The sequence below is a fragment of the Spea bombifrons genome, chromosome 2, assembly GCF_027358695.1.
Source record: "Spea bombifrons isolate aSpeBom1 chromosome 2, aSpeBom1.2.pri, whole genome shotgun sequence".
In the NCBI taxonomy this organism is placed as follows: domain Eukaryota; kingdom Metazoa; phylum Chordata; class Amphibia; order Anura; family Pelobatidae; genus Spea; species Spea bombifrons.
In genome coordinates this window covers 52,958,837-52,974,506 of record NC_071088.1, presented here as the reverse complement: position 1 = coordinate 52,974,506, position 15,670 = coordinate 52,958,837, and the positions used below count along the sequence as shown (strand labels likewise).

General features: G+C 42.0%; 1 protein-coding gene across 1 annotated transcript in view; it reads left to right on the top strand.

The window, feature by feature from the left end:
- The window catches only part of LOC128472410 (bromodomain and PHD finger-containing protein 3-like), a 213,449-nt gene that overhangs the window by 151,559 nt on the left and 46,220 nt on the right, over positions 1-15,670 (top strand). Inside the window, exons 5-7 of the mRNA XM_053454244.1 lie at positions 10,550-10,678; positions 10,773-11,085; positions 11,169-11,360. Coding sequence (XP_053310219.1) covers positions 10,550-10,678; positions 10,773-11,085; positions 11,169-11,360 — 634 coding nt within the window. The remainder of the gene's footprint in view (positions 1-10,549; positions 10,679-10,772; positions 11,086-11,168; positions 11,361-15,670) is intronic.

Genomic DNA, 15,670 nt, shown 5'->3' with positions numbered 1-15,670 from the left:
AAATGGAAGGTGAGGGAGCGCAAGTTCTCTAACATCCACCAGCTCTGTGATGTCGTCATGGAGGAGTGGAAGAGGACTCCAGTGGCAACATGTGAAGCTCTGGTGAACTCCATGCCCAAGAGGGAAAATAATGGTGGCCACACAAAATATTGACACTTTGGGCCCAATTTGGACATTTCCACTTAGAGGTGTGTCATGTTTCTTATGTACTGCACAATACTTCATTAAGATCCAACAGGTTTATTGAAAGTGACAGTTGGAAAATCTAACAACTTTTATCTGCCAGAGTGATGACATCATCATAGCTTCCGCCAGGCTTCCGTAGCAAAACACCACTGGGTGTACTCACTTTTGTTGCCAATGTTTAGACATTAAAGGCTGTGTTGAGTTATTTTGAGGGGACAGCAAATTTACACTGTTATACAGGCTGTATACTCACTACTTTACATTGTAGCAGAGTGTTATTTCTTCAGTGTTGTCACATGAAAAGATATAATAAAATATTTACAAAAATGTGAGGGGTGTTGTCAGGATCCTACCTGCTCTCCCGCCGTCCATGAGCGTCGTCGCCCGGTGAGGACTCCACCAGGCACCCGTATCTTCAGCCGCATACCATGCGGTCACCGACCGTGTCCACAACCTGCAGGCCACATCCGCGGCCTCTGTTGCGACGCCAGCCGCGTGCAGCAAGGGCCGGGACGAGTGGGATGACGGGGGCGTGTCCTGCGGTCCAACACTGCTGTGGGCAGCCAGGGAGGCGGGGTTAGGAGGTGACGGACAGTCACCAGTACTGGGGGGGGAAGGAAGGGTTTTGGGAGGAGTTATAGCTTGGCGGGCTATTTAAACCTGCAGCCCTGTACATTCAGTACTTGGTTGTTCAAGTTTCTTGCCGTATCCCCTACCCTTGCTGCTGAACACTTCTATTTTGGATTTCACGGATTTTGACCTTTGGCTGGCTTTCTGGACTTTGATTATACGATTAACCCTTTCAATACTGCGTTGTACACAGTGTCTCTCGGCGCTGTGCTCCGACCCCGACTTACGCTGACAAGTGTACAAACTTAACTCTTAAGTAGTTTAAGATCTCAAGGCTAGGAAAGTTAAAGGTTTTTTTTTGTTTTTTAATTGGTCTTAATTAAGTGTTTTAAAACACAAAACAGAGAAGTTACACAATAAAACTATGACTTATGAATATAACAAAAACGAGACATATAATACTGTACTCTTATATAGAATTCCTTCAAGTTTGGTGCATTGCTGAACCAGATGTTACTTTTTCATAATTATATCTTATATCTGGAAAGTTCATGTCAGTTACAAACACCAGAAAATTAGACAAAACCCTATGGTAAATGAGTTGAGACCCGAGAACCATGGGGATGACTTGCTTCTCATGACTATTTTGATAGGGTAAGACATAATAAGTAGACATGGAAAATAAGTACTTAAAGGTTCACTCAGAAAAATGTATTCCAGCTGGCCCAGATTTTATCATAGAGGGCTAAATTATTCCAGAAGAAATATCTCTCTGAAGTGGCCTGAGTTTTAATTTGGGTGGAAATTTCTACCCATAGATGTTTCCTATCTTTTCCAAGGACGTGCAATGCAAATTTTGCAAGCCAATAATATATTGACTAATAATATTTTATTAAATTTTGAGATTTGTGGTAAGTCAGTATGACACATAAAAATCTGTGGGGTCAAATCAATATTAATACCTGTAATCATTAAGAATAAAGAGCATATAAAAAAGACCCACTTCCCCCAGCACTTAAAAAGTGGGAAAAAGATTTAAATAGGAAAATTGATATATCAGATTGGGATCAGATCAAATTAATGAACGAATTACAGTTCAAATTAATGAACAGATGGTACAGAGTACCAACAATTCTAACAAAAATGTATAAAAATAATATTCCAAATTGCTGGAGGTGTGGGGCATCTAGAGGCGATGAGCTCCATATCTGGTGGAGGATTTCCTTTCGTTTGGAAGGGATTTTTGGTTCCGAATGGAGATTGACTTCAGACCTGGCATTATTACATTTGAATCCCCCTAATTTAAATAATAAAGATCTTCAATTCCTCCTACATTTGTTAGTATTTGTTTAGAAGACCTCTGAAGGGATTAGCTGGAATAAAGTTAAAATCCAACTGATCTACCAACTCCAGATGGAAAAAGGAATTTTATCCCAATCAATCTGGAATCAAAATAGATATCATTTCTGGAGCCTATGGATAGACCAAATACAACAAGGCAGGTTAGACTGACAGACTGTCTAAATTAGAAATGTTGATGGCAAACTATACAATAAACAACATTCAATATAAATCTTGGTGACATTATTTAACTATAATTAAGGCTATGGTCGCAGCAGGGGAATTTTTTATGTGTCTGATATGTTTTTGTATTTGTATGTCCTTTTTTGTTGGTTTATTGATAACAAACGAATATAAAAGAAATGTATTTTTGTATTTTGTTATATAAAAAAACAATAATAAAAAAAAGAATAAAGAGCACACTCTTTCTTTAATATGATTAAGGTATTGACACTCCCACCATATATGAAAATTAGTTCAAATTGTTCCATGACATCGCCAACAGAGATCGCTAATTCCACTGGATATTTTACTAAGCCTACGTGGAACCAAATACCAGCGATGAAGCAGTTTATAGTATTGTTCAATTGTAAATTTAAGCAATGAACTGCCTTTCTAGTATGATGCCATGCTTTATACCATTTTAAGGAAACGCTTTCTGAAGATCTCTTTCCCATGATAACATTATTTTTGACATTTCCTGAGGTAAAGAATTTATAAACAATTTATCTTGTTTTCTTAATGGATTTGATATCAACAATTGTTTGATACAAAGATATGGAAATAATTCGTGTTTGATAAATTATACCTATTTTGAGTATTGGCAAATGGAATCACCGTTTGGCCCTCCATAATGTCTACGATGTTTGATATCTCACATTGCTTCCATCCGTGGATACTCAGATCTTTTAAATAGATACGGAGAATTTCTATAGGGGAGGACTCGGAAAGTTAAAGGTTGATGTAAAAGTTTCAAAGGGTTTGTTCTTATTTCCCTCCATCAGGTCGTCTATAACATGAATTCCGTTGGTCTTCCATTCTTTTAGGGTCAAATTCTCTATCATTTGCTGTGGTTTCTATTTTAAGAAAATCTAGTTTTTTAGTCCCTATATTCAACATACCGTATTTGCTTGATTATAAGACGACCCTGATTATAAGACGACCCCCCCAAAATCTGAATATTAACTTAGGAAAAAAAGAAAAAGCCTGAATATAAGACGACCCTAAAGGAAAAAGTTTTACCAGTAAATGTTAATTCATGTAAACTATTTTTTTTAATAAAAGCTATGATTGAGAAAAATATTTTGTTTGTTTTTATTTCCTTGTATTTTCCAACCTGTCCCCCAGTTACACACATCTGCCCCCAGGCTTGCCACACCAATATGGCACGGTGGCCCATGATATGCCTTTTAAGCCTCAATATGCCACTCTGCCCCATGGTATGCCTTTTGACCCCCTATGTGCCACTCTGCCTCCAGAAATGCCTTATACCCTTATATCCCATTCTGGCATTTAGGGGGTTAAAATGCATATTATGGGTCAGAGTGGCATATAGGGCGGTATAAGGCATTCCAGGAGGCAGAGTGGCATTAAGGGAGTTAAAAGGCATTGTATAGAGCACTCTGCCTCCAGAAATGCCTTATACGCCTATATGCCACTCTGGCATTTAGATAGTTAAAAGGCATATTATGGGGCAGAGTGGCATATAGGGAGGTATAAGGCATTTCAGGAGGCAGAGTGCTCTATTAAATGTCCCCTTAACGCTACGCTGCCTCCTGAAATGCCTTATACCTCCCTATATGCCACTCTGCCCCATAATATGCCTTTTAACCCCCTAAGTGCCAGAGTGGCATATAGGGGTATAAGGCATTCCAGAAATGCCCTATGCCCCCATTTAACACACACACACACTTACCGGTGCTTCCAATTTCCTGCTGTATTGCCGGGGCAGCGGCTTGACGTCTCCTTCCGCTGCAGCCGGAAGGAGGTGGAGTTGGCAGCGGGGGTTTGTCTGTGTCCGTCGCGCATACCTTCCCCGGCTGTCAGAGATCAGAGTTCCCTGCACCGGTGCGGCACCAGTGCGGGGAACTCTGATCTCCGACAGTCGGGGAAGGTATGCGCGACGGACGCAGACAACCCCCGCTGCTAGCCACACCTCCTTCCGGCTGCAGCGGACGTTGTCTACGCAGATCGCATAGACGTCAACCCGCTGCCCCGGCAATACAGCAGGAAGCACCGGTAAGTGTGTGTGGGGGGGGTGTTAAATGGGGGGGGCAAGAGGATTCAGGTCCCCTGCAGCGGTGCGGGGGATCTGGATCTTAGTCTCATAATCAGACCTCTATTTGAGGTCTGATTAGAAGACGACCCCGATTAGAAGACGAGGGGTATTTTTCAGAGCATTTGCTCTGAAAAAACCTCGTCTTATAATCGAGCAAATACGGTACTTTTAATTTTATTCCACAGTGGAACCACCTGGTTCAAAATATGGCAAGAACTACAGTCCACTTTTCTATGATTCCATATCAATATACTTAGATCTTCAATCCCACAAGCCTTACTCTCTAACCTATACCATCCTTCTTTCTTTGTCTCTTCTACATGCATCATCGCGATATGAACCATCACTCCAGCATCAAAATGATTTTTTATAATAGGCAGACCTAGACCTCCCTTTTCTACTCTATTGGCGAGTGGGGACATTTTAATTCTCGGTTTCTTGCCTTGCCACACAAAGTTTATAAAAGTGGTTTGAACCATATTTAACAAAGAAATTTTAACAACTAAACGTATCATGCAAAACGGGTATGTCCATTTAGGCAGGATATATGCTCTCAGATCGTTTACTCTGCCCCACCATTCTTTGACGTTCATTTGTTTCTCTTAATAGGGACATAAAATGTATTTTCATGATTTTTCCTACATTTTTTTGTAATTTTCACTTCCAAATATGTAATGCTTTTTGAATGATTAAATTTATATTTATCCTGGATTAATTTCATGTCTACCTTATTTACACTAGTATATTAAGCGGAAGACTTTACTACATTTAATTTGTAATTTGAGACGTTACTATAAGTCTCAATCTCACTCATGACTTGGGGGAGAGAGTTAACTGGATTAGTAATACTCAACAAGATATCATCTGCATACAAAGACATTTTGAGATCTTCCTGTGATGTTGGGTACACCTGAACTAATTAATTCTGTCTAAGTCTAATAGCCAAAACTTCAATAGTAATTATATATAAAATACAAGGTAACCGGCATCCCTGCCTAGTGCCATTTTTTAGGGGAAACCAGCTTGAATATAGATTTGGCTTTTCTGTTCTTGCAGATGGAAAAGTATACAAGGTCCTAATCAGGGCTGGCCTTCGGGTTGTGCGAGCTGTGCGGCTGCACAGGGCGCCATGGCAGCAGGGGCCCCATGCATGGCGAGATGGTTGCGCGGGGTACACAGCACCCAGGTGTCAGGAAGATGAGGAGAGAGAGGGGGGCAGAGTGGTCGCACATGAAAAAGTTTTCAGCAACCGCTCGGCCCCCTTTGTCTCCTCTGCTCCCTACCGCTGCCCTGGCTGCAGTGGTGGGAGCGCGAGGCCTTGGTCGCAGTGTGGCGCTTCATGATAAGTGCCAGAATATGGCCTCAGGGCAGCGAGACTGAGGCCCCCGCGCTCCCACCACAGGACTTCACCAGGATAAGTGAACTGCAAGGGGGGGTTGATAGTGAGAAGGTGGGAAAAGGGGATAGATAATGAGTTGGGGAGGAGAGGGGGTAAATAGTGAGTAAGGGGGAAGAGATTGTGAGAAAGGGAGGGGAGGGGGTAGATAGTGAGAAGGGGGAAGAGATTGTGAGAAGGAGAGGAGGGGGTAGATAGAGGGGGTCGATAGCGAGAGGGGGGAATAGATCGTGAGAAAGGGGGGTCTTGAAATAAATGAAGAGTAAGAATGAGTAAGATAATAAATGAGTTAATGTGTGGATGAATTGTCTGAATGTGTCAGGGTCCACTTTTTCGCTGCCTGAACCTTGGCTTTTTCATACATGTGGTATATAAATCTGCTACCACTAGTGGCCACCCTCCACCCTCTGGAGTACTCAGAACTCAATTACCAGGATCAGATGTACCTTATTACCTGAGTTGAGCCCTAATCATTACATCCAGCTGCTCCTTGTTTCCGGGATTGAATCCTGGCTACTTCATCCAGCTTTGCCCTTCAGTCAGGGCCTTTGCATTGAAGTCTGTGGACCGTTTTGTTCTGGCTGTGTACCTGCCTTTGCATTAAAGTGTCAGCAACCTATTGCTTTACTGTGCGTTTGGGCCCTGTTTGTGTAAACAGTCATTTAAGGCAGCAGGCTGCCTTACCTTAAGCCAGAGTAATTTATTGCTTTGGTGAAGGGGAGAATGCCTGCAACTATCAACTTTACGTCTGTTAAGGACGGAAGACTAAGAAATTCAATAAAGATTGAAGTTCCTGAGAGAGAGAAGGAGGAAAAGGGAACAAAGTATGTCGTAGAGGAGGTGCTAATTAAAACACTTGGGCTGGATCTTAAAGACATCTACTGCCTGCAAGACCAAGTGAAAGGTACATATGTAGTAAGAGGACAGAAAGATGACCAATTGAATGGACTCCGCTTCACGTTGCTGTATGGCGGTGAGGAAATCCCTCTTACTGTTCACATGTATAATCACATGAATGTTCACATGAAATTCACTTGTGATCTCAGCACTGAAGGTATATATATCAAATAAACAGAATCAGACATACAAATCCTGTATTTGCAGGTATATAATAGTATATGAAACGTAGCATTGCAGGTATAGATCAAATAAATACATGGAAACAGCATTGCAGGTATTAATCAACTGAATAAGACATACAAACACTGTATATGCAGGCATACATAAATAAGGTATGGAAATATATAGATATGGATCTACAGAATAACGCAAAAACCCAGCTTTGCAGGTATAGATCAATTGGAATTAACATAAAAACACGTCATTAAAAGGTATATTTAAAACCCCCTAAATTACAGGCATAGATCACAGGTTGCACACCCCAAAGCCAGCCCTGGCGTCCACACTGCCCACACAGCAATCACACCCAGGCAACAGTAAATGCTGGTACCTAGGCATGATGGGACTGTACTTTCTGTGGTTGCTGTTAGCAATCACACTCCTATTATGCCAGGTCAGCCAGTACATGCTGGCTGTAAGTGATGTGCAGACCCCATACTGCTGGCAGCATCAATACACAAGGGGGGAGCTAGCTAGGTTTCAGCATGTACTGGCTGACTTGGCATGATAGTAGTGTGATTGCTAACAGCAATCACAGACCCATCATGCCTAGGTTCCAGCACTTACACATCCATGCTATCACACACACACTCATTCATTCATATACTCATTCATTCACAGATTAATTCCCTCAATCATGCATACTCATTCAAACTGCCTCCACTACCCCCTTACCTGCACTGCAGCTCCTCGATGCCGCTCACAGACTTCAGCAGAGGGCGCGGCCTCCCTCTGCGTTCTCTGGTACTGCACAGAGGAAGTGGGACTGGAGCAGAGTCATGTGATGTCACGTGAACTCTCCTAGGTTCCGCTTCCTCTATGCAGTACAGAAGACCCTCCCACAGGTAAGTAGCAGGGCTCGAGGTGCGGCCAGCGTAAGATCAGTTTCCCTGGCTGCCGATCTTACGCGGGCCGCACCCTCTCTCTCCTCCGCATTAAAAATAAATAAATAAAAAAAGACGGGATTTAAAGTCGCATTGTGACTTTATTCCAAATTCGGCAGGGGGGCAACAGGGGGGGCAAGGATCAACCTAGGGGGGCCCCTGTAGCGACGCCACTGTATATAAGATACTACTTTCCAAACCCCTTAAGCCAGTAGTACAGATAAAACACATTTATTTGCTGCCTATCCTGCATTTTAAAAAAAAAACGTGCCAGTGAGCAACTATTCGAATATTATCTAACCTCTTTTTGATCTTTTATTCTAACCAGTTCAGACTGGCATGGAGAGAGGTGGACTTACTGGAGCAGTTTTCCTAGACTTTGCAAAGGCCTTTGATACGATTGATCATGATCTTATGGTGAACAAACTAAAACACTCCGGTATAAATGAGCACCCTTTGCCATAAAGTGTGGAGTGCCTCAAGTATCTATCCTCTGCCCCCTGCTGTTCTCACTTTTTATAAATGATCTACCCTTGGTGTGCAAGAAGGTTGAAAAGTGGATAACTAGCAACAAACTATTTCTCAACACTGAAAAAACTGTGTCCATGTTGTTTGCGACAAAAGCTATGTTAAATATATGTCAAAGCCAGGTCAATTCTACAAGTATCCCGGTATGTGGCTAGATCCCAGTTTGTCTTTTGGTCTTCATATTGACAAGATATCCTCAAACCTTTATCCTAGGATTGGCTAGGCTTTTTAGCATAAATGTGTATGTGTAAGTGGTGTGAGATGCAATGTGTGTTAATGAGTAAGTGTATGTTAGTGTATGTTAGTGTATGTGTAAGCATGTGCATGTGTATTTGCATGAGTGTGTGTGTGCATATGTGTGCCAGTGCATATGTTGCGGGGCAATGGACCAATGGGGCCACTTGGCTTTACTTGACCCTCAGGCCAGAAGGTGCCAACCTTCCCCTGACTATACATCTAAAAGTGGTATAAAAAAGCCCTGTCCTGATTTGTATGGGTTCAGTAAAAATGTAAAAGGGGACTCATAGGTAAAGAAACATATCATAAAAACATGGAAACAATGTATTTTGGTACAGAGTATCCTCAGTAAACATGGGGTTAACCACTTTCAGTGAATTCTTCTGTGTTGTTTGAAAACACTGGGGTGGAGTTATACACAAAGGTAAAGTCATATTTGAGAAAGTAAAGTCATATTTGGGGAAATCGGTGTCTGGTAGCTGTTTCAATATTCAGTGTGTGTGTAGAAGAGATGTTTTTCTAAAACTGCTAATGTCCCTGTTTTGCCTAATCAATGAGGATACAGAATGACAGCACAACACACAGCAATTTGATCAAGAAAAACTTTTAATATTTTAACTCTTACTACAAGATATCCTCAATAGTTGTGTATGCAAACTTATATGTATGTATATCTGTGTGTAAAATGAGTTAAGCAATCAATCAATATCACAGCAATCAAAGCTATAGTGTCATATATCAATAGAGTAATGCATCACCAAGCCAAGTAGTTATCACTCCTCTAGCTGATAAACTCACAACTCAGCAGGGACTGGGAAATCCCTTAGAACAGTCTTTTCAAAGAGCCACTTGTCTTGGACGCAAGGATTCCTGGATCTGTTCTGGGCTGCCTGTGCACGTTCTTGCAAACACCACAGGTGAGGTTTCAAAGTTTGTGGTTGCGGCCTTAGGTTTTTATAGCCGTTGTGGGGACTTTCCAGAATCCTCCAGGGACAAGTGTCTTTACGTCATGTTGTTATCTCTAGGTGGCTTCTGTTCTGTGACGCAGGCTAGCCTTCCATCTTATGATGCTGGCCGGGCACCTTAAACAGAGGTTGTGACAGAATGACCTGTCGTACAGGGCCCCAAGGTAGTCAGAGATGGCTCCAGCCTGGCTGCCAAACAGGCAGGAACTCCATTATGTAAACTAATCCCATTGACAGGATTGCTGCCAGGGGGAGATTCAACAGCTTAAAGGGGATTAAAGGTTGGGCTGTCTACATGTACCTGTTTATCAATGTTAATTTATGTTAATAAGGTTATGTGGCTATATCAGTCTATGTTTTACAAGAATAAACTGTTCATTCCCGCTGTACTCAATTCAAGGTAGTTGTGTGTCTACTTATTGGGTACACATAGCAGGGTTCCAAGGTGTGCATGATGCCTGATGCCTAAGTCACAAGACATTTGACTATACTTAACTAATTAACCTTATCGTGACCGGGTCCAGGAGTCATAGTATATAAAATGCACTACAGTCCCACGCACTGTCTGAGGATAGTTGTGTTAATAGTGCTCATTAGGGTCTGATGTCCCAAATGCTGGTAGTCCCTTAGAAATTACTATTCTAGAATCCTTTTAGACGGGCAGCATTAGGTTAATTGGAACAGCTCTTATATATAGCACTTTAGCATAAACCATACTGTTCAATGAATTCTTTTTAGGGATCTTTAGATTTGAATTAATTACATTTTAGTGTAATGAATTAAAGATTTTAAAGTTTTATGTATCTTGAACAAGACAAAATACTATACACTTGTGTTCCAAAAGGACAGTTGGCCAACAAATGACTAGGTCCTTTGGGTTGAATCTAGAAATGAAGGAAGGTGGAATAAATAAGTAGGCATAAATACATATTACTTAGATTTTGCCTCTCCTAGGTGAATTGTTATGTATACACTCTTGCCTTTTACACTCACATGTCAGTTGTTTTCTTTTCAATTATTATTTCTTTCTATCCATGTTTAACAGTTAAAATTGCAACAAACAGCCATGGAGCTGCAGTTAACCCCATTCAACATATTCTTAAAATCTACTCTGGATATGTTGGAAGAGAAAGACAAAGCCAAGATTTTCACAGAACCAGTCAATCTAAAGGAAGTGAGTATGTTTCAATGTAAATCTTTTTGCATTTGCTGTTTGTTTTCCATTCCATTCCATACAACATTTTTTGTAACTACCCTGTTACCTTCAGGTCCCAGATTACATGGATTTTGTTCCACAACCCATGGATTTCTCCACAATGCGTCATAAATTAGAGTGTCACCGGTATTACTCTCTCCATGCATTTGAGGATGACTTTAACCTAATGGTTTCTAACTGTCTGCATTACAACTCTGAAGAGAGTGTTTTCCACCAGGCTGCACTGCAGCTGCACCAGGAGGGCTCTTCTATCCTATCCCATGCTAGACATATGGCTGATAGCATTGGTTATGACTCCCACACTTTACTACACCTAGCTGACCGCTCACACAATGCAGAATACTTCAGATTCTCATGGGAAGAAGGTGAGTAATGTTTTGTGCAAGAGAGAGACAAAAGCATGTTTATACATGATGTATGCATTTTTCCATATTTATATCTTACATAGTGGATCAGCTCCTAGTCTTAGAGAATAGAAATCACCTTTCACCCGAGTGTCAGCTGAAGGAGCTCTTAGAGAAAATGGACTTTGTGAGCAGTGTTCCTTCTAGTGCAGCTCGTAACAGGCGCCTGAAGCTTCTCCGCAAGGAAATTCATTTTTTGCGCCAGAGACTGTCAACACAAGAACTACAAAAGACCGGTAAGGGTTTTAAACATCAGTTCTTGTCTGGTTCCTGGGAACTCATTATTATTGTCATATGTATGCACCCTTATATAGCAAATAATACAGTTTTCTGTTTTCATATCAGCTGCCAGTTTATTCACAAAGTAATGTTCTGTAATATATGATATTATTATTTATTGTTTTATATAGCGCCATCAAATCACGTAGCGCTGTACAATGGGTAGACAAGACATAACAAGTAATATGTAACATAACAAATTGACTAACAGAGACAACAGGTGAGGAGGGCCCTACTCAAACGAGTTTACAATCTAGAGGGATTTAGGGTGTATAGTAGAGGTTAGAATAGAAGGCCACAAATTCGAGTGCGATTTCCGACGGAAGGTATCGCAAGATGCCCCCAGTGGAACGTATTCTGGGTATATAGGAAAGTTGTCGCCTCCTGCGTAAAGCGCGGGCCAAGTATTTCCCCGGCTTATTACCGTGTTCATAAAAGATGGCCTTGAGGTTAGCGAAAGATCTCTGAGCCTGGGCGTTAAGGATAGCAGCGAGTTCCGCACGGAGTGCAAGTAGACGCGCAAAATCAGCAGCCAGCATCGTGTCCTTGTGCACCCTCTCCAACCTCTCAATTTGTAAATACAGAGCGCTAGGTTTTTGAGCATGGGCCCACTTTTTGTTTTGCAGATCTGGAGTCACGTTGGACAAAAAATAGTCACGCAAGGTCTCGGCAGTAGGCGCCGAAGCAAGGGCATCAGTGAGCAAAGACTCGTTCAGTCTCCAAGAGCTCTGAGTAGGTCTAGTCAGGGGAGACTTAAGTGTTAGAGACAGGGGAGCATGGTCAGACCACATAATGGTCTCATATTTGGCTGCCGCAGGAGAGGGAGATTATAGTGAGTAATAAACAGACATTCAATGCGAGAATACCTTTTGTGCGGAATAGAATAAAAGCTAAAATCCTTATCAGAAGGATGAAGGGCCCTCCAACAATCCACCAACTGCTCTGACGTGAGCAAAGAATGGATACGTTTTAGGACATGAGAGGGAGTCTGAGAGACCCCCGCGGACGTACCCAACCTTGGAGACAGAGCTACATTAAGGTCCCCACCGAAAATTAACAGCCCCTACAGAAATTGACGCCCGAAACGTTTTAAAAAGCCACAGGTCCTGCCCAGTATTAGGGACGTAGACATTAGCAAATGTGTACCAGGCATCAGCAATCCTACCCTTCACAAAGAGGAATGTTCCCTCCGAATCCGCTAAATGAGCGACATCAGTGATATATATAGTGTATATGTACCGTTTTACATTTGGCCCCCCTACTTTGGTCCCTGGCCCCCCATGTGCCCCCCCCTAAATATGAAAGCTGGAGATGCCACTGAGCAGGGGAGGTAATAGAAAGCAATTTTGAAGCCATGGGACTTAATGGGGTGTCAACTGGGATGTTGAAGTCCCCAAGGATAACAGAAGAAATATCAGAATAAAGAAAGAGAGGCAGCCATGAGGAGAAGTGGTCAAGAAAGATGTTAGCTGGGCCAGGGGGACAGTATATAACAGCTATGCGTAAGGACATGGGATTAAAAAGTCAGATAGCATGGACTTCAAATGAGGAGAAGCAGAGGGAATGGAGCAGAGGGAATAGGTTGAAAAGTACAAGTTGAGGAGAGTAGGAAGCCTACCCCACCACCCTTCCTGTAATCAGATCGAGGAGTGTGGGTGAGGTGGAGGCCACCATAGGAGACAGCAGCACTAGAAGCGGTGTTATAATAGGTTAGACAGGTTTCAGTTAGAGCGAGAAGGTGCAGAGACCTAGAAGAAAAGTGGTCGTGTAAAACTGTTAGTTTGTTACAGACAGAACGTGCGTTCCAGAGTGCAAAAGGTAAAAGGGGGGGTAGGAGGATCAGCGGGGTACGTGGACAAAATTATTGAAGTTTCTGGAATGTTGAATGGGAGAGGATGGGGAAGAGAGCACCACAGGGGGGCCAGGATTTGCTAAAAGAAGCAGAAGAGAGAGTGAGAGGAGGTGGGAATAGGACTTGTGTGAGCGGAGAGATTGCTGGGAGTGAGGGGAGGTGGGAGAAAGGGAGGAGGTGAAATTGAAAAGTGCTTGGGATGAGAGAAGGGGAAAAGAAAGTAATGATGGTGCAATGCTTGCATAGAGTGGAGGTGCTGGTGGCTGAAGAGAGATAACAGTGGCACTAGGGCTGCAACTAACGATTATTTTAATAATCGATTAGTTGGCCGATTATTTTTTCGATTAATCGATTAATCGGATAAAAAAAAACAATATTTAATAATTTAATGAAATGCCCTGCACCCACATCCTGCCCTGCCCCCACCCACACTCTGCCCCATCAGTTTCCCACCCTGCAATCATACTCTCTCTCTCTCTCTCTCTCTCTCTCTCTCTCTCTCGGGAACGCTGGCGGAGGTAAGTGAAAGGAGCCGAGCGCTCCAACGACGAATCGATCACTCGATTAATCGGTAACGGAAATCGTCGACAACGATTCCCGTTATCGATTATTATCGATTTTATCGATTCGTTGTTTCAGGTCTAAGTGGCACAGTAGGAAATTGGCACTTGGGTGGAAAGTGGCACACAGATGGAAGGTGGCCTGTGCCTCTAATAATATAGATTACAAAATGTCATTCATTACTATTATTATAATAACAATAGACTATCCTTTTTACATACGAGCAATGTAGTGTATAGTTGATGGGATTAATAGACTGAAGTAATGCTTGTAGACAGTTTCGTATGAGTGGTCCAGCCATCAGACACTTTTTGTTTCAGATTAGCATTAGGTATAAGAACTGCAAACGTGATAATAAAGATGTAATGATACAATTATGACTGGATTCGTTTTTTACACACATATATATATATATCTCCCTACAAAATTATATAATTTTATTAAACAAATTAAAGGTAAATCACAGACCATTGCCAGCAAATGACGTTTTCTAATATTTCTGCATACATTACAAAAATCCCACGTTGGACCAATATATTAAAGGTACAGTAGTGTCACATATAACCCCTTTATAATATTTTACAATATGGTGTGATTTCACTATGGAAATGTTGAAAAATCACATTTGCAATCTACTGGGCGATATTTGTATATCTTTACATTTCCACAGTATGCAAAAAACAGGATGTTGCAGAATCTTGTAATACCTTTTTTATTGGACTAACAGTATTTAAAATAATAGACGAGCTTTCGGGAGTCCTCCCTTTATCAAGTCAAAAGCATTTCTGACCAAGCAAGTGAAAAACACAGTTTAAAATTGACCAGTACATGTTCTGATACAGGGTTAAAACAGGGGTTAAAACAACACGGTAGAGAATTTGCAGACAAAAAACTAAGAGGGTCGTAAATAGTAAATAGTGGCATATACTGCACAGATAAGGCAAGGGGGGGAGCAGGGGTGAGCATGTAGGAGAGAGAGAGGGGGAAAAAAACACAGGTTATAGGAAGTTTTGATAGTGTGCTAAGAAGCTCAAATCCACATTAAGTCCTCTGTTTTTACAATCATAAAAATGTATCATTTTGGCTTCAAATGTCTTTCTTTCTTGGGTGTTTTTGAAATGACCTCTCAGTGTTTTGATTTTAAGGTCATGTATGGAGTGACCGGTTTGGGTAAAGTGGTGCCCAACTGGGGTGCAAAAGTTTTCTTCATCATGATGGTTGATGGAGTATCTGTGCAGATTCATCCTTTTATTAAGTTGCTGGCAGGTTTCACCGATGTAACACCCTATAGTACATTTGGTGCATTGAATCATGTATACAACATTCTGTGAAGTGCATGAGTATGATCCTTTAATATTGTATGTCTTGTTGTTGTGGGTGGCTGTGTTGCTGGTACAGATGTGTTGGCAAAGTTTGCATCTGGCTTTGTTGCATGGTTTGCTTCCATTATCTGTGTGTGTTGTTTCAGTATGTAGTTTGCTACTCACCAGCTTTTGTTTGAGATTTGCTGGTTGTCTGAAGGCCAAGATGGGGGGTTCAGGGAAAATTTCTTTTAAAACCACATCCTCTGCTAGCATTGGCTGCAGATCCTTGATGATTTTTCGGATTTCTTCTAGGGCAGGATTGTATGTGGCTACCAAAGGTATGCGTGAGGATGTTTGTTTGTCTCTGTATTGCAACAGGTGTTGCAATACAGGTGACGCCAACACCTGTTGCAATACAGAGACAAACAAACATCCTCACGCATACCTTTGCAGGGCCGGCCGAAGATTTAACGCCGCCTGGGGCGAAGTTTAAAATGCCGCCCCCCCCCGACGCCAGGGGGGGCGCGGCATTTTAAACTTCGCCGACGCC